This window comes from Euphorbia lathyris, chromosome 4 (genome assembly GCF_963576675.1).
Source record: "Euphorbia lathyris chromosome 4, ddEupLath1.1, whole genome shotgun sequence".
Taxonomy (NCBI): domain Eukaryota; kingdom Viridiplantae; phylum Streptophyta; class Magnoliopsida; order Malpighiales; family Euphorbiaceae; genus Euphorbia; species Euphorbia lathyris.
The window spans coordinates 39,360,142-39,380,739 of NC_088913.1; the positions used below are offsets into that span (position 1 = coordinate 39,360,142).

At 36.9% G+C, this 20,598-nt stretch overlaps 1 protein-coding gene across 1 annotated transcript; it reads right to left on the reverse strand.

Annotated features, from left to right (window-relative positions):
* Nucleotides 1–1,438: 1,438 nt before the first annotated feature.
* Nucleotides 1,439–18,096, reverse strand: LOC136227420 (ATP-dependent DNA helicase Q-like 4A). The gene is given in 27 exon segments (XM_066016081.1): nt 1,439–1,748; nt 1,750–2,122; nt 2,209–2,286; nt 2,459–2,553; nt 2,660–2,792; nt 3,360–3,415; nt 3,534–3,695; nt 3,781–3,861; nt 3,975–4,133; nt 4,215–4,343; nt 4,447–4,515; nt 4,685–4,755; nt 4,825–4,948; nt 5,252–5,387; nt 5,478–5,629; nt 5,744–5,864; nt 12,279–12,406; nt 12,489–12,575; nt 12,855–12,986; nt 13,067–13,430; nt 13,585–13,715; nt 13,800–13,976; nt 14,778–15,200; nt 15,483–15,534; nt 16,108–16,281; nt 16,417–16,470; nt 17,897–18,096. Coding segments are annotated over 26 exon segments (3,687 nt in total). The 5' UTR covers nt 16,455–16,470; nt 17,897–18,096; the 3' UTR covers nt 1,439–1,706.
* Between the last annotated feature and the right edge of the window lie 2,502 nt (nt 18,097–20,598).

Sequence of the window (20,598 nt, forward strand, 5' to 3'; positions counted from 1 at the left end):
CGAAGTGTAATTGATCGAATCCACACCCGAACACCAAGGGAAGATGTTCTTCGCGGGCGCTGCTAGAACTTGAAGCAAAAGTAAATGTATCCTGAGCAATAGTTCCCGTGGATTGTGCATGATCTTGATATGTAACGAGATATGTGCAAAAATCGCCTTTGCATTTATCGGAAGTGCAATGCTGGTGGTCATTGCAAGGAATAGGAAAGTAGGTATGAGATCTACTCCTGGGATAAAGAGGTTCTGACTGAGGAAAACAATGGTTACCTGGCGATCTACAATCTTCGCATTGTAACCATGTGAGATCAGTACCAGTATCGAGCATCAACAAGTACTGCATATGTCAAGGATTTGGACTAGAGAAGGTCCCGATTCCTACTTGAACCATGTATATGTAATTGGGTTGAAATTCAACCCTCCCGCGGATCGTATCAGAAAATGATGCGTTTTCCTGACTAGTATGGGAAAGGTAAGTGGCACGAGCTCTGGATTGGAGACCGAGCCTCTGAATTTTTTCAGTAAGAGTAAGGTTAGAATGATAGAAAGGGGAATCATGACTGAAAATGTGTGTGAGATTGAGGGTTAATCCGGCATTAATGCTTGTTAGCAACAAGCTTGATAAAATACAAACTGTGAGCAACATTTCTTGCAGTTCTTAGCTATGATCTAGTCAAACTATTGATGAATAATGCACAATGCATTGAGGCATATTAGAAAAGTATATATCTATGAGGAGTAATTAAATGAGAATCTAACTCAATTTAGTATTTCAGATTTCGCATGATGTTTTAGGTTATTTTTCTGCCAATGTTAACAATGTACAATATGCAGTATTACTGAATAAAATCTACCTAAAAAAGCATAAATACTGATGATGAGGAGAAACATTTGTTGATAATTTGTAGTCTGGCAATTGCACTACAATAAAAGGTCATAATGTAACAATATTTTGTACTTTTGGGAAATTTTTATTTATGGTTGATATTCTAAAAATCTATAGATAAATCTGTTTGGATAACATATGGATGAATTTAAGATATGTTAAGATTCGTTCCATTTGCATGCATTTACTCCTTAAAACACTTAATTACCTATAGCAAAGAGGTGTTTGGTTAGTAGCCTCTTGTTTGCTTTTTACATTTGAAAGTAGCCTTTTATAAATGGAGAGAATCTTTGCTTAAAAGCAGTGCAAACAGTAGACAAAACAAACAGGCTTAAATCTTTCATTCCTTGAGTAAAAAGGAAAGGATGATTGGGCTAATAAAATTCATATCACGTAATATATTTTTAGAACATAAGATTATAATTTAAGATTTAGAATTCTTTTTAAATAATTAATTATTTACATGTGAATTTCCATAAATTTATTGACCTAATATGTTTATTAGTAGCATACATAGATAACATGGTGTACTGAACATATTTTAAGATTTATTTGGCCGCGTGCACGGATGACATGGTGCACTATGTGTATTCTACAGTTTATCGAGGCTATGGATTTGTTAACCATCATCCGGGATACTTAGAAATCATCCGCCATAATGAATTACATGTACCCTTCAAAAGGGCACTTAGCCACTTCCCATTTATTGAGAAACTGTAGTCTGTACATAATGAGCTAAGATCAAAATACATTTCTTTCCCCACCAAAGCTCTCTATAAAATTAGATTAAACACAATAATAATAACACTTACCTTTTCATAGCCTATTCCTGAAACAAGTTATCAGTTGAACCTTTGACATTGTTAACCTGGTGTTGACCATGAGGGTAGAACTCTTCCTGAACCATTCTTGTCACCCTCTATCTCTGGGTCATAAACAAAATCCTCCAAATCTAACTCATCATCCAAGCATGGCTTGTACTCGTATGTTTTCGCGACATTATGAATACTGGTACCACTTTTCTGCAACTTTGCTGCCCTTTTCTTTGTACGACCAGTGCTTTTCGTGAAGTCATCGTCCTCGTCTAGATTTCCATTGGGAGCCTTGTTTTCTTTTCTTCTCTTCTTTACTGAATCATTGCTGCCATTACTGCTGCTTTTATTCTTGTCTTTGTTATATTGTTCCAGTGTAGATTCAATTGTTTCTAGCACAAGATCTCCATACTTACTTACCTTGACACTGATAGAAGCCAAATTATACATGTTACATCTCTCCCTTATTCAGTATATGACCGAAATGTAATTTAAAATTGCTGCGAAACTTACTTTCCAATTCCGTTGATCTCAAGTAGTTCTTCCTTTGTTCTTGGAATTTTTTTGCTCAGTTGTTGAAGTGTAGAATTGCTAAACCAAGGAAATAAAAGCTCTCATCACTCCGTGACAAGTTAAAAAATTCTCAAGTAAAAAGACAACTCATGACATATAGTAGGTAAAATTTTCAAATGGTCTTTTTTCGGTTGCATTGACTTTTTGAGAAGCTGGGATATACGACTAAACGAAATGTCTCAGAGCTCACCTAAATATGTGATAGGCCATAACCCCGCTCCCAGCTTCTTCAACAAGCATTTTTCGAAGCTTCCATAAGGCAGTGTGTAAATTTGCAGATAAATCCTGTTATTCAATACATAAAGAAGCCAAACAGCTTAGAATAGGAAGGAATCTCGTTATTGGGATGCAAAATGAGACAGACAGAATGGTGTATGAAATTGAAAAATACCAAGTCTCCTTCAGGTTGAAGCTCTGCAGCAGCAACAACATTTGAAGGTCTTTGCTTCTCAGATGTAAGTGAACCTTTTGCCGGAGTAGCGTCAAATTTGCTCTGTTTAGATGCTTTTACAGATGAATGGAATCTACAAAGTACGCAAGAGTTTAATTCAGTATTTCCATTGTGCATATCAAGTAAATAAGGATAAGAATCACAGTCAGAGGAATGAGAAACCTGCAAATTAGTAAAACACAGTGACAGGACCATAAGATCTAACAATTTAAGAACTCCAAGCACAAGGCCAAAGTAGATTTTTCAAGACAGTAGGTCAAAATTTCTGGCAATTAAGTCTCCCAAATGCTCATCACTAGCAAACAGTAATTAACGAGTATAATGTTATCACTAGCAAAAAAAAATGGAGGCATTTAAATCAACCATCTAAGACTAAGCCTGCTATCATATCTGGTGGATTTATAATTTATTTTATAAAAAAAAAAAATTGTAAGGATCTATATTCTAATTCAGTGGATAAATAGTTAAGAGGTTATACTTCACCTAGGCTTGGCATTTAAATGAAATAATCAAGGTACGTGACACAACAGAAATCAATTTATGCAACAACTACAAAAATTTGCCAGGTCAAGAAGAAGCAGATACTGCAATAAGTAACAGGCTGGATCTTATAAGTTAGAGCATAACTGAGATGCTAAACCTTAATTGGATAGTCTGCCTGCCAGAGCATAAACTGTAAGCCTTGGATTCGTTCACCTGAAATAAACATCATTAAGATAACTTTTGTTTCAGACTGATGACTTTTCAATCAGGAATAACAGAATTCCTTCCTCAGATATAATGAGTTCAAAAATATAAATTGAAACCACAAGACCTTTAGTACTGATGATACAGATCCATAAACATCACTTTTCTTAACATCCTCCACAAGAAAATCCTCAGTAACAAGATGACGCAATATTCGAGAAGCGTCACCCTTCGCTAGATGTTTTCCAGCCCCATGCAAGCGCAAAGTCTCGTGTCTGTATTTCTTGACCTAGTTTGCGAATCAGAACAAGCCAATTAATGAAGGATAGAACAAACAACAGAAGTGAATATTTGTGCTGCTTGTTGTCACATACATATTGGTTTAAGGAACCCCTATAGACTTCCAAAACATGAGATGATGAAAATTTCTGCCCCGTTAGCTTCACCAATTCAATCTAGGCAAGATAAGTAGAAATGTTAACATATAAACAAGGGTAAGAAGATAAACGCATTACTGTGAGATAAAAACAAATAAGTCATATTTCACAAGGATGAAATGCTTCCAAACCAAATTCTTTGCAGTCTCAGTTACATCCTTCACATCTAAGGCTTTCATCTGGGAACAATTATCACATGTTTTTTGGCAGTTTCCAGGATTGAACTTCTCCCCAAAATGCAAGAGTTGTAGGAGACGTCTACAATCAACATTATTTTCACAATAACTGACCTGATATATATAAAGTAATTGCGTGAGAGAACATAAACAGACAGTGAAATAATCAAAACTGTAAATCTTATGTCAAAGCACCATTCGCAGGAGATTTTCAGTGTTTTTCTCCAGTATCCTCTCAGAATTTGTCGTATTTGTTCTGTTATAACCAGGAGTCCAGGGATTTTGTTCTATCTGTCCTTGGACAATCATATGCTTGACTCGTATCTGTAAAAGAAGAGATCAATCATTGTTAGAGAAGCAGTGGCCAGTTAAGAACTGAAGTTGACAGGTATTAAGAAAATGAATTGGCTTTACCCAATTAACTTACATAGTCACTATAACTGTAATACAATACGCAGGATGAGTGCTGACCATCTCGACCGGCACGGCCACACTCCTGTGAAACAAGACAAGCAGATCAAGCTTGCTTAGGTATCATGAGAAGTTTCATAATCAATTGTATTTTACTCTTCTTTTGCTAAGTTGAACAAAGATTCTTGCACTTTGATGAAAACAGCCAATAAAAGCACCATTAACAAGCTTCAAAAGCAAGAAAATATTTCTACCTGGTGGTAACCTTCAATAGACTTTGGCAGGGAATGATGAATTACAAAGCGGACATCTGGTTTGTTGATACCTGTAATACCTAGGTTAATATATCACATTTTTAGTCAATCAAGGTAGCAGTAGATGAAGTCAAAGATACCCATTCCAAATGCTACAGTTGCACAAATTATATTGATTTCATCTTTGCTCCACTGCCTCTGGATAAATGCACGTTGTGCAGCTTCCATGTTACCATGGTAAAATGCTGCTTTATGGTCACACTCCTGCAAAATGAAGGCACAATTTTGAGTAAACATAGGCTAAAAGTATGTATCTTTTGTCATGTAATGTAAATATTTGTAAAGATGATAATGATGATTGTGACACTACATTTCTTAGTATGAGTACATACAAAAATTTACTAGAAAATATCAAAATTAATCATTATATGAGAATAGTTTTTTTTTCCCTGTTCAGCTAGTCAAGTGACGCTCACAAACATGAGGCATACCCAACGAATTTACAACAGGTTATGTTTTAAATGAAGGTAGAACAATCTGAAATGAGCAACGAAAACAAAAGCCAACCTGTAATTTTTCAGCAACCTTTTCACAATCCATTCTTGAAAGACAATATATAATTCCACATTCATTAAAATGGTTTTCTTTAATGAACTTGTCAATGTCATCAAGACACTTTTTTGTCTTTGGGACGACAGAATACCTGCAGGGTTCACAAGAAAAAAAAAAAAGCTTTTAAAACGAAGTGTTCATTCATCACTGTCTAATCAAAACCTTTATGTTTGACACCAACCGTAAATTTGGGCGATTAAAGCTTTGCCTGAAGACAATGCAGTCAATCAAACCGAGAGCTTGCACAACATCTTCCTTTACACTGGCTGTTGCAGTAGCTGTTAATGCTAACACTGGAGTTTTCTCAAACTTCTTTTTCAACATACCTAGTTCCTGGATATGTCAACCAAAGATACCTAGTGAGCAGCAGTTTTTCTTTTTCTTTCAAATGCGACACAAAAAGAAGCAAAAAAGAAAAAAGTAAACAAAACCCTTGAGAGCAAAAACCTTGTAATCTGGTCTAAAGTCATGTCCCCACTGACTCACACAATGAGCTTCATCAATAACAATCCTGTCAAGCAACCCACGGGCATTTAAGTTCTCCAAATGTCGCAAAAGAACATCACTTCTGCATTTGAAAAATGACTAAGACTTAATATTGCACCATAATGTTAGCTTTCCAGGAGAACTCAGCATGTCTAATTTTTATCATAGAGAACAGATAAAGACAGACAGGGATAATTGAGTTAAAAAGTTTGTCTGAAAATTCCATGAGAAAGAGTACAAAAGAGAAGAAATGCCATGAGACCTCCAGAAGTTGATAGAAGGTAATCACAACCCATGTCTCAAAAGGATTTTGCAAAACCACAAAAAAAGAAAGAGGAATTAAATATTTTTGAAGCAGCAAGCAGTGCAAGGCTAAATATACAGATGGCTTGAGTGATTAAGGACCTCAAGTTGCTTAAGCTAAAGATCTCGACTTCACCCTAGTGTATGCAACATAATTTAATTGGGGGGAGAACCACCTAAAGCCTCAAATCAATTAATCGGATACACCTACGAAAGAAAAGGTAACAATCTTTCTTAAAGCGTTGGCTTTAAATGAAGGGCACAATCTGGTTTAACTATTTCCAAAAACGATGCATTTATTAAACATATTGTTACATATTAAAGTACAAGTCTGTATTTCATTATTGTTTCATCATTGTCTGTTGAGTCTGTTACATTATTGAATCTGTATAGGTAATGGGTCTAGTCATGGGTCTCTTACTATACCCATACTTTCATCATTGTATATATATGTAAAGCTTACCTATCAGAATCATGGAGTAAGAATACTTTCATCATTTCATGCTATCATAGCTTCCCTTGTGAGCCATGGTTCCGGAAATTATTTTTTTTCCGCAACACCTGGTTTGCGTGCACGAGTGTGTTGGTTGCGGATGACATTGTGTTGGTTGATGAGACGAAAGAAGGCGTGAAGATGAAGTTGGAACTATGGAGACAAACTTTGGAATCTAGAGGCTTTAAGTTGAGCCGAAGTAAGACGGAATATTTGGAGTGTAAATTTAGCGACAACAGAAGTATGGAGGCAGGGACAATCACCCTGGATGAGAGGGTTGTCCAGGGCTCAGATTGCTTCCGTTATTTAGGGTCTATTATTCAAACGGATGGAGATGTTGCTCATAGAATTAAATCTGGTTGGTCGAAGTGGAAGATTGCTACAGGTTTCCTTTGGGACCCCGGCAAGGGAAAATTCTAACGCACGGCAATTAGACCTGCATTGTTATATGGTAGGAGTGTTGGGCAGTGAATCACTGTCACATTCATAAGATGTCGTTGGCGGAGATGCGTATGTTACGATGGATGTGTGGTCATACGAGAAAGGATCGGGTGAGTAATGAAATAATTAGGACAAAAGTAGGTGTTACATCTATTGAGAATCAAATGAGGGAAAACCGACTAAAGTGGTTTGGCCATGTAAAACGAAGAGCGCTTGATGTACCGGTTAGAAGGATTGAAGAGTGGCAAAGGAATGCAATGGTGAGGGGTAGGGGAAGGCCTAAGCAAACTTGGAAGAAGGTGATTGAGAGTGTGATATGAGTTTATTGGAGTTTGAGGAAAATATGGTAGTGGATAGGACGGAATGGAGGGAGAGAATGTATGTCGCTGACGCGACTTGATTTCACGGTTTGGTATGATGGTTCATGTTAGCCGACCCCGAATCATTTCGGGACTAAGGCTTTGATGTTGTTGTTGTTGTACACCTGGTTTGCGTCTTGTTCTGTCCCAAATACAGAACAATTAGACACTTCATTGTTGGGGTCTCCTCTTGCTTCACCGCCCACTCCAGTAGCAAGTCCTCCTCCCGATCGGTGATTTCGTACTAGTCCGGTCACCGAAACTGAAGTGTGTGCCTTTCACGCGACGTTTCCAATCTTCGACCATCACCCACGTGCCAACACGTCTGACGACCCTCTGGCTTTCTCCTCCGACATTGTCCAGACATTTCCGACCTCCCTACTCGGTTAGTTTCCGGTTCCTCCAACTTTCGGGTGTTTGTTGGTCACTCTCTATCTGGGTTATTTTGCTTCTTTGTTGGAAGTTTCAGTTGTTGCTGTGTGATCGTCCTTGTGTCTTTGCATAGTACTTGCTCCTTTCTTGGGGGAAATTTATTATCTATTTGGGGTGTAGTGTCATGGCTGATGAACAAAAACAGACCCCTAAAATTGTAGTCACTACCAGTATTATTCCTATATCTCACAAGATCATCGAACATTGAATGGTTCAAATTATTTGGAGTGGTCCAAAACTGTGAAGATTATTTGCGCAGTATTAGAAAGGGTCGACACTTGAATCAGAGGATGAGGATCGGTCAGAAGATGATGCGCATCTCTTCATTCAAATTAAGAACTCGATTGACACTCATTGTAAGTTTGGTGCAACATTGTGAGTATGTCAAGGAACTGATGGATTATTTGCATTTTTTATATGCTGGCAATGACAATATGTCGCGTGTATTCGAGGTATGTACAACTTTTTATCATTCCGACCGAAAGGATCAACCTGTTAAGACATTTTATGCAGCTTAAGCAAGTTTTTGAAGAATTGAATAATTGTTACCTTAGGGTACTGATATCAAGGTGTTTCATAAACAACAGGAACAAATGTTTGTCGTAGCTTTTTATGTGGACTTGGATCCGATTATGAGTCTGTCACCTCTCAGATTTTGTCCAGGCTGAAATTCCTGATGCAAATGAGGCACTCACTCGTGTTCTACAGAGTGACATTTCTTTTTCAACACATTCATCTCCTCTTATGGTTCTCGTATCTAGCGCACTTTTTGGCAAGTAGACTGGGTCTGCTCACACTTATCCGAAAAAAGCTTCTAATGAAGGAAGAAAAGTTGTGTGCTATTATTATCACGAACCTGGTCATACCAAACTTAATTGTTAGAAATTACAAAACAAGTCGAAGACGAATCAGTTTGCCCATGTTGTAACCACCGAAGCCGCATCCTCTTCCTCAGGTCCAACCTACACTCTTTTTGCGTACGAGTATGCCAAGTACCAAGAAACATTAGCTTCATAGCCTTCATCATCGCCTATCACCGCAATTGATGAGTCAGGTAATACAAATACATGCCTCCTTTCCTTTCATCCTCTTCCAAATGGGTTGATTCAGATCACGTGACAAGTAATTCTCAAATTTTCTCGTCGTATTCTAATAATGTTCCTTCACATGTCACCCTAGCTGATGGAACAACTTCATCTGGCTCTATTAAACTCACTCCTACATTTTCTCTTTCATCTGTCCTAAATGTAACTGGTTTTAATTTTAACTTGATATCTGTGAGTAAACTTACTCGCTCCCTCAATTGTTCTATCTCATTTTTTCTCGATCATTTTTTGTTCCAGGATATCCTAACGAAGCAGATTATTGGTAATGGACGGGAACCTAGGATCTCTAGGTGTTGGATACTCATGTTAGAAGGCATATTGCTTGCTCCAGTGTATCCACTCCGTTTGATGAGCCTTGTGGGTTAGGACACCCATCTCTACCCCTTTTGAAGAAGTTGTGTCCTCGGTTTCAAAATTAACCTAGTTTAAATTGTGAGTCATGTCAGTTTGCTAAACACCATCGCATGTCTTCCTCTCCAATAGTCAATAAATGGTCCAATTTTCCCTTTGAATTACTTCATTCTAATGTTTGGGGACCATGTTCGGTTATGTTAACTCTGGTTTCAAGTATTTTGTCACATTTGCGGATGATTTTTCACGTACTACGTGGTTATATTTACTGAAAAATCGTTTCAAATTATTTACTCATTTTATTGCTTTCTGTGCTGAAACTCAAACTCAATTTAATGTTATTGTGCATACATAAGAAGTGACAATGCTAAAGAATACTTTTCTGGACAAGTCCAAACTTTCATACTTCAGAATAGTATTCTCCACCAATCTTCCTGTGTTGATAGATCGTCACAGAATGGTGTTGCTGAACGCAAAAATTGTCATCTTCTTGAAACAGCTCGAGCTCTTTTATTTCAAACATATGTTCCCAAACACTTTTTGACTAATGCAATTTTGACGGCCTGTTTCCTTATCAACCGAATGCCATCAACCATTTTACAAGGTGAGACTCCTCATGGTACTCTTTTTCCTAACAAACCATTATTTCCTATCTCACCAAGGATTTTTGGAAGTAATTGCTTTGTTCGGGATGTTCACCCACAAGTCACTAAACTCGACCCTAAATCCCTCAAATGTGTCTTTCTTGGCTATTCTCGTCTTCAAAAGAGATATTGATGCTTTTGTCCCTCTCTTAATAAGTATCTGATATCTTCCGATGTCACATTTATGGAGCATCTTTCCTTCTTTCCCACATCATCTGATATACCGCTAGTGCCTATACAACTGCCTAAACCGCCAATTTTTCAAGTGTATTCAAGACGTCAGGATCCTCCTACTTCTGCTCTAGTACCAATATTTGTTTCGCCATCGGATCCACCATCTAACACAAGTTCTGATGACTTTGTTATCCCTATTGCACTATGCAAAGGTAAACATTCATGCACTTACTTAATTTCGGCTTTTGTTTCTTACGATAAACTGTCCTCGACTTCACGTTGCCTTGTTGTTTCCATTGACAACACTTTTGTTCCTAAGTCCGTTACGAAGGCCTTATCACATTCTGGTTAGTGCGATGCTATGATAGAAGAAATGAATGCTTTGGATGCCAATGACACTTGGGATATGGTAACTTTGCCTGTTGGGAAGAAGTCTGTTGGATGTCGATGGGTGTATGCTGTTAAAGTCAATTCTGATGGATCTGTGGCTCGTTTAAAAGCTAATCTTGAAGCGAAGGGGTATGCTCAGACCTATAGGGTCGATTACTCTGACACTTTCTCTCTAGTAGCTAAGATGGCTTCTATTCGGTTGTTTATTTCACTGGCAGCCTGTTCTCACTGGCCCTTGCATCAAAATTGCTTTCTTACATGGGGACCTTCAAGAAGAAGTCTATATGGAGCAACCACCAGGGTTTATTGCATAGGGGGAGTATAGCAAAGTTTGTCGTCTCCGTAAATCTCTATATAGTTTGAAACAGAGTCCTCTAGCATGGTTCGGGAAGTTTAGTCAAGCAGTTGAGTTGTTTGGGATGAAAAAGTGTAAGTGTGATCACTCTGTTTTCTATAAACGTTTTGCATTAGGCATCATTCTCCTTGTCGTCTATGTAGATGATATTGTTACTACAGGAAGTGACGTTTCAAGAATTTCATCCCTAAAATCCTTTCTTCATAAGTCAATTTAATACCAAAGATCTAGGGGCTCTAAAATACTTCTTGGTAATTGAAGTATCAAGGAGTAACAAAGAAATCTCAATATCTCAAAGAAAATATGTTCTTGATTTGTTATCAGAAAGAGGAAAATCTCAAGTTAAGCCATGCAGTGCGCTTATGACTCCAAATTCGCATCTTACATCACAAGGAGAGTTATTTGAAAATCCTGCGAGATATAGGCGTTTAGTGGGAAAAAACGCACTTGAACAGATCTTATGTTACTTAAAGCGGACTCCTGGACAAAGAATACTTTACAAGAATCATGGTCATGCCTAAGTTGAATGCTTTTCTGATTCGTTCACCGAGATTTAATGTTTCTCTGATGCAGATTGAGCAGGAGATAAGGACAATAGAAGGTCTGCTACATGTTATTATGTTTTCGTTGGAGGAAACTGTCTCTTGGAAGAGCAAGAAGCAACTGGTTGTATCTCTCTCTAGTGCAAAATCTGAATATCGAGCTATGTCTCAATTAGTTTGTGAAACTATGTGGATTCGCCATCTTTTGTCTGAACTTGGATTCAAGGTCAATACTCCAACTATGGTGTGACAACCAAGCAACACTTCATATTGCTTCTAACCCGGTGTTTCATGAACGTACCAAACACATTGAAATAGACTACCACTTTGTCCGAGAAAAGATAGAACAAAATATCATGTCTACAGCCCATGTCAGGACGAATGAGCAACTTGTAGATATATTCATTAAAGCTTTAAACGGGTTTGGGTAAACTATATTTGTAACAAGCTGGGCATGATAAATATTTATGCTCCAGCTTGAGGGGGAGTGTTACAGATTAAATTATAAGTCTGTATTTCATTGTTGTTTCATCATTGTTTGTTGAGTATGTTACATTATTGAGTTTGTATAGGTAATGGGTCTCCTTACTAGTCATGGGTCTCTTACTATACCCATACTTCCATCATTGTATAAATATATATAAAGCTTACCTATTAGAATCATGAAGTAAGAATACTTTCATCCTTTTACATATATACATATTATATTCCATTGCCTGAACATTAACAAGGTCAGCAAAACCATCTAAGACATTCCACCCAAGGATGTCCTTTGCATTACCATTACCCAACTCAAAATACAATTTCAAACAAGAAAGGCACAAACAAGATGTTGATTCCATAAATTTTAGAAAAAAGGGCAGAATCATCTTATGACATTTGCTTCCTAATACAGACAACACTCACTTGGCAACTTTCTCTGGTGTGACAAATAGTAACTTGTATTTGCAATAATCAGAGGTGAGTTCCCTAAAAATCTCCTGTTGCTCCGCCCACTCCATATTGGCACTTAAGTATGTTGCAGATATATTAGCCTGCAGTGCAAGCCAATTAACAATAGAACACATTTTATGGTAGCATGCAGAAGAAAAAGCATGGGTCTGTCAGCAAGCATACCTGCAAAAGATGCATTATTTGATCTTGAATAAGTGAAACAAGTGGTGAAATTACCAAGGTAATTCCTGGAGAGATTATCGCAGGTAGCTGCATGATAATAGAACACGTGAGATCGAGATCATGAACCTGTACAGGTCTTATTTCCCTGTATCAAAAACTTCAAGAACTACCACAAATAAGTTAACACCCTAGCATCATGTGTCTGAAATATTCATGCAACAAAAAGGAGTGTATATATGAAAGGAGCCCAGCAAAAAAGAAAAAAAAACAGATTGAAGCAGCCAAAACAACTAAAGAACAGGTTCTAAAACTAGTATAGGATCTAAATAGAAAAGAAGCACTGCGGTCAGTATCTGACTGCTTTACCTGATAGGTAAGGCTCTTCCCACCTCCAGTTGGCATTAGAACAAAAACATCATACCCACTCATTGTAGCATTAATGACCTCCCTTTGATTGGGGCGAAAAGAGTGATTCCCAAACACTCTCTTGTTATAGGTCTATTCAAAGCAGCAAACAAACAATAGTCAGAATAGGGAATGAAATAAGAAACTGATAATATTCCAGAGCGAAGGAGCACCTGCAGCTTTTGTGTCCAAGGGAAATTGGTGCTGCTCCACTTCGGGTCATTTGAACCTTCACTATAATTAACTTCAATAAACTTTGGAGCATAGGGTTCCCTAACTACCGGGTCCGATGACATGCTAAACTTATCTAGAGAAGAGAATGAAACTGGTGGAGGATTCCAATTTTGATGAGATCCTGGTTCACTTTGTAGATGAACCTGCCCATCAAATCTCAAGGGCTCTGTCCTGGAAGCAGCAGATTGTGGTGTTTCATATTGTAAATTCTGAGCTGCAGTGGAGGCAGAGAAATGCGACTTTTGCCTTTCCTCATCACGAAGATATCTTTCAAGCAGCTGAATTTGCTTATTCAACTGTAATCTAATGAAGAACAATCAAGTACACGTGTAGAAGAACTCAATATGACAGTTATTAATAGTAACTGAACTGTCATGGAAAGAACAGAAGTAAAAAAAAAAAAACCCAATATGACAGTCATAGCATTAATGAGAGTAGAAAAGGGTTAGGAAGCAACCTATCTTGACGAAGCTTTTCCATCTGCACTGTACTCAGGTTGGTACTGTTGTCAAGTAGTTCATTCGAGACAGCAATTAGCATATCCTTCAGTTCTTGTAAATGGTTACCAGCTTCAGAGCAAAGTCCTAGCTGTATCAATTCTAGGAGTTAGGGATATCAAACTGAGGACAGATTAAGATGAAATAAAAAGAACTAAATACAAATGCTACACACCTTAAGCCCATGATTGCAGTTTTGGCATAATTCAGGTGGCAAAAACGTCTCGTCTGATCTTGCAAAGTTATTTTTATCTATAGCTGGAGTTATAGGTGTATACTTCAAAGTTGAAGGTTGAGGCGTGCAATTAGTAGACTGGTAATGTTCCATAACTATTTGGTCCACATCAATATTCTGTAACCAGAATGAGATAAATCAAGAGAAATCATGTTAAATTATCAGCCGAAGATTGTCATTTAATCCACAATGCTATACAGGCACACTCACACACATATTTATATATATATATATATATATGAATTCAAAAGCAAGTGCACAAACTTACTTAAACAAATGCAAAAACAATGTTCAACAGCATAATAGCATAGTAATTTAATAAAATGTTAATATATAAACGAAAACAAAACATTAACAACTAAAACGCATGCCAACCTAAACAAAGTATATCAATTAAAAAATATAGAATACGCATATTTAGATATTATTATACATAACTAGCTCTAACATGAAGGTCTACTTACTTAATATCATGGAAACAATTGAACTAAAAGCTTAAACTGATAGTTAAAAGGTAAAATTAATATTAATATATGACACACACCCGCTCGCGAATGCTCACTGAGCTTGAAGCGTGCACAACAAAGGCCCATATTACCATATCCTATAATTAAATCAACAAATGAGGTTACAAGGAATTGAACCCTTGATCACTTGGTCAAAGAGGCTCTGATACTAGGTCATGAAACCAATTGAAACTAAAAGCTTAAGCTGATAGTTGAAGGTGCAATTAATATTAATATCTGACACTTAACAAGAACACCTTGTGAACGATAAATCTTTTTAAAGTCAACATGATCAGATTGATTTAGGTCAAAGAGCTCCAACCACAAGTTCCTTCCTAAAGTGCATCACATTCATTTTAATTTTAGTTAAATCTCGATGAGAAAAATACTAGGAAATACAGGCATTTATTACCCCAAGAAGATCATCATCATCAATAAAATCAGTTGAAGCTTTTGCAGACTCTCTGCCTTGACTTATAGGTGTGATTTGATTGCTAAAGGAACCAGAGAACACTTTAGACTGAGTGTTGTTAGCTGCTGACGTTTTAACCTGACCTTGTATTATATTACCACTTTCTGCAGCTACAGCATTGTCCCGTGGGGGAAAATTACCCTTGTAACTTGCTGATTCATTATGCTTCACATGGGATTCAACAAAGTTTTGATGAACATGCATGCCTTTGGAACTATTGCAACCATTAGATGAGATTGGTAAGGTAGTCTTTTCTCCAACACCCTGCAGTAAGTTATCATTTGCCTTCTTGAAAGGACCAGTTTTCCCAGGCCTTGGGTAGTTTCTGCGAGAAATCTGAAGATTGGAAAGAGTATGCCAAGCCTGCCAAATGGTTTTAACAGAAAGCTTTTCAAATAAGAATTCCATATTGTGATGAAAGACACATGCTCCAAAACATTAAAGTTCAAAACAAAGAGAGTAGAAGTGGTTTAATGGCATACATCATTATCATACAGATAGCAAAGCCATAGGGTATAAAAAATTCCTTAGTTCTTTTGTTTTTCACTGGTCGGAGATGCAGGGGTACAGGATTCCATGAGGAACTGGACGGCTAAGTATAACGCGAGAAGAAAAATTGACAAATAAAATCCATAAATTCTATACCTGTTCAACTTGTGGACTCTGCAGACGTTGAAAACTCTGAATTTGACAGCACCTTAACGTAAATGAAAAGAGTAGATCTTAGAATTCATGAAAGAGAATTAGAGTGAATGAAAATGATCTGTCAAGTGACACCTAATCCAAGGTTCCTAAATTTCTTCTACCATTAACTAGTTGTTCAAGCACTGACACTATGCTTAAATATGAGACAAGGTTCGAATACTGAGCACATCTGAACTGAAAGATTCTTAAAAGCCTTTTTCTGTACAGAAAGTAAAAAAAAAAAACAATTAAAAAAGAGGATATTATGAACAAAACTAAATCAGCAAAGATTAATATTGTTATTGCAGCAAGAATAGGATTGTCTCATCCATAAAATCTAGAAGAGTTTGCATTAAATGTGATTACATATTGTAACAGTTCAGGCTAGTTCCCATATAATAATCATTCCTATATCACTAAATGGCATATGACAATCCACGAACTTTAAACACTGACTTATAAGTATATATGCATAAGGCATATATCTATAGAGAGAGATCAAATATTGCTACAAGGTGGAGAGACAAAAGGAAGCAGCCATAGAGAGAGCCTGACTCCACAAAAACTTGAAGAAAAATGAACATACCTCATAGCCAAGGCACCTTCAGTATGAGGTTTCTGGTTTTCCAAGGAGAAAAGGAAATTTGAACACAGAAACTTCTTCTGAGATGAAAAATTATCTAGGGCATTGAAATGTTGCAACCAATTAACTTTAGGGAGCTTCTCATCACATCTGTAACCCTCACTTGAATTGCTTAGACTGCATATAAACCATGAATTGAATCAATCAAGATATGTCATATGAGCATACAAGGAAAGAAATTATTATCGAATGCAAATCAAATATTCATTACTTTTGCCTCATAAGGTCCTCTCTAAATCATCGGTTACTCACTTAGCTTTTGCAGTTACCCCCATGCTCAGCAACCACATAATCACACATAATAACCTGCTTTTGAAAAATAAAAAAATAAACAAATCATAAATAAAAGGAAGTAACAAAGTTGGAATATTATCAAAGAAAAAACTGAAATCCAAAAACAGAACACCTGTAAACCTAGAATAAGCAGCAGAGCAAAGATATGAGAAAGGGCTAAAACAAAAAGAACAAGCACTACAAATATTAATATGAAAATTGCATATATGTTCACAACATATTTCAGCATAACATGCAGATAGACTATGTATAAACAACCAGGAAATCACTTAGTCCTAACTTTGTTTGATCTAGTCATAGAGACAAAGATAGTTAAAGTAAAGAAAATCAAATATCTAATGCAACAAAAAATAGATCCCAGTTTTATCATGGAATGTACTCTTAATTACAAATTCAGCAGATATTTAATCATTTAGCTTTCGAAAATCCATATAAAATAAAAAATTTATCATGACTTCAAATTTAGCCATCTGAAATTACACTGCAGGATTTGCAATCCACAAAATATAATGAAATATCAGCTTTAACCAAAAAAGGAAAAAAAATTAAATCCCTTCAGCTTCACAGCTGAATATCCAACCCTTTGGTACATAAATCTATCAAATACACATATAATAACCCTTTGGTACATACGTTTCCCTTAACACATCATTACACCAAAATTTAACATAAGTCTTCGTGATTGCCCTTTCATACGCCAATTTATTTAGCTATTACTGATAGCAACAATATCAGACTTGACCAGCCCAGTAGCAACGCATGCTTAGGCATTCTTGTGCCCAAAACAGATGACCTCATAACTCTGAGAAGTTATGTCAGGCATTCCGTTGGTTGAGAAAGTCCTTTTCTTATCCATTCCCACATCTAATTTGAGGGTTAGTGAACAGATCAAGTCCTGACAAACACTGTTTTCTTAAAAGTAGAGGGGGCAGGCTCATGGCAATAGGTTTCCTTAAGTAGCATCAAATCGTTAATCATGATTTACTAATTCACGAGATGGAACAACAGCTCAAATTCAACTTATACAATTTAAAACAAATTTATATACATATATAAATATATCAAGCTTTCCTTGTGAAATGTGATTTGAGTGAATGGAACAACATAATTTTACAATCCCTTTTAACTACCAAAAATTGCTAGCTCGCACAATCCATGGAAATGAAGATTTATGTCTTCTTCATTCCTCACATGTCAGAAAAGCAACGAGCTGCTCGGTCTATGATAAAACAGCTAGACAAATAACATATTAGAGTAAAATGTTACGAGAGCATTTCAATTCAACGCAAAAGACAAAGCGCCGTTTAAAAAATAAAAACCCAAACGCAACATTATGGAAACCTATTAGTGAAAAAATGGAATATGTAAACAGAAAAACGATGAGTGAACTTCAGCAAAATGCAATGCCGTTTGCATATTGATTCAAATACAAACGGACCTTTTTGATTCAAAATCTTTTAGGGTTTGGTAGAAAAAGAAAGCTCCAAGGAGGCAATGAAGAACTGTGTTAGCTTGGCAATCGGCGGCGAACAAACTAAGAATCTGAGAAGATGGCGAGTGAAATGGTGAGAAAGGAAGGAGGGGGGGTTGGATAGTGTAGATAGGAAGCGCGCTCTTCGAAAAGCAAATCGCGGTACAAGCGCGGGATACTTAAAATATTTCACACTTTATTTAAGTTAATTGGGTAAATTATATTCATGCCATTCAACTTTATTTTATTAATATTATGTTCAATCAATTACAGAAATTATTTATTTTTTTAAGTAAAGAAAATTTCATTAATAAAAATTAGAATTTAAAATCAGAATAAATAAAATCAGGAGTTCAATCATGAACTTGCTACATTGATTTATATCTTACTTGCACCTCATACATAATACAATTATTTAACAAATTATATGACCTGTTCCTTGAACAGTATTGTTGTGGTGATATGAGGGTAAATTATATACGTGGTGTACAACCTTTGACTCAAATCACATTTTAGTGTACAACCAAAATTTTGTCACACTAAACCGGATAAGCTTTAGGTGACCTCCCACTAAAGTGTACAGCAGGTAATTTTGACCGGTCAACGCCTGGTCAACGCACCACCTCAGTATTTTTAATTGTAGAATTAAAAAAAGTGGAACCTACTAAAATTACTAAAATAGCTCCCCATCTTCTTCCTTCATTCCCTCTCTCCAATGTCTTGTCTCTCACTCCTCTCTCTATGAACCTAAAATTAAAATTAGCCTTAATCCCTCTTTGGCTTGGGACTTTTAATGAAGAAGATGAAGTCCTAGAAATAAAAAAAGGAACTTGAGCTGAAGAAATCTGTTGTGGATGAATTGCATTCAGCAGTGAGTTCCCTAACACTTGCGAGGGATGAATTTAATAGGAAGCTTGCTGCTTCTCAGGCAAAGTACAATGCTTTGAAGTCGTCCTCCGAACAGGCGGTTTCTGCGAATGCAAAGCTGTTGAGAGAAAGAGAAGACGAAATTGACCAACTAGAGGCAAAGCTTGAGCGTGCTTTAATGAAGTGAGTGGAAACCAAGGAATCATCACAACATTAACCCAAGAAAGAGAAGATTTGAGGAAGGTCTTGAGAAGTTCAGAAACAAGGCGTCTGATCTCGCAAAAGAACTTGAACAGTCACAACCGATAAATACAAGGCGAATGATTCAGAAATTCAAGGAATTGAACCAGGAGATGCGTTGCCTGGCCTGAGAAGCTACACCGACGTTGCCGAGGCAGCGAGGAAAGTCGGATTCGCAGACTGGCGTTACCGTCATTGCAGCCGTGGTGGTGGAGGTTGAAGATGGAGAGGCGGAAGAGTGAGATAGGGAGGAGAGAGAAAAGAATTAATATAAAAAATAAATAAAAAATAAAAATAAATATAATTAAGGATAAATTAGTCATTTAGCATTAGGTGAGATCCACTTTCATTTGTTAGGAGGTTAAAAGTGATGAGGTGGTGCATTGACCAGGCGTTGACCGGTCAAAATTACCTGTTGTACACTTTAATGGGAGGTCATCTAAAGCTCGCACGGTTTAGTGTGACAAAATTTTGGTTGTACACTAAAATGTGATTTGGGTCAAAGATTGTACACCACATATGTAATTTACCTGGTGATATAAAGGATAGTTAGTTATATTACTGTTTTAGTTAGTTTAAACTAGACCTGTTCATGGGTTGGGTCAGGCTGGGTTTTGGCCTGGCTAGGTTAATTAAATTAGGAACTTATTTTTTTGTGTTGAAGGTTGTGTTGGAGAGAAATATATGCATGACATCATTTTGTTTAAACTTAATGCATGACACGTTTAACAATCAAGGCACCATTTTTTTTAGGATAATTACTAATCTAACCCAATGAAGAACCCCACTTTACATATCTAACCCACCTTCCTTTCATTTTACCAAATTAGACAAATAAATCCATTTTGGACAAAACTACCCTTATTTTAGTTTGAAGGTTTATCTCCTACCTCCCGCTCCTTCCACTTCCACTTCCTCACCTGACCTTTCCCATTCAACTTCATTGTGGTTCATCTTCTTCATTTTCAGTTCGTTTCAACTGCATTTTACGTTTTGAACTCATCACTATATATAATCTGGGTTGTTCTTCTCTACATTTTCATTTTTATTTTCATCTCCTACCTCGACACCTCCCGTTTCTTTCTTCTGCGCGCGAAAGTGATGGCGAGAAAACGGAAGGCGACGGCGACGGCGGCGGCGGAAAGCGAAGAGGAAGGACGGACGAAGCATAAGGTAAGCATGCATCATCTTCTTCCCTGTTACCGCCATTAATGGATTAAATGCGCTCGAATACGCTCGTATGTTAACTGTATGTAGATATGGTCGCATTTGTTACCTAAATGCGTTCAAATGCGACAAGGTATAATAGGCGAACATAGTGTCGCATTTGTTACCTAAATGCGACACATGCGACGAGCCATTCCATTAAACTGTCGCATTTATTACCTAAATGCGCTCAAATGCAACAATATACACCATGAAACATTGTCGCATTTGAGCGCATTCACAGACGAATGCGACATGATTGTAAGCCTTATACATAGAATATGTCAGTTTTGTTAGAGAATTTAATGTGTGTATGTTTAAAATTGTTACAGCATGATCACAGTGAATCTAAAAAG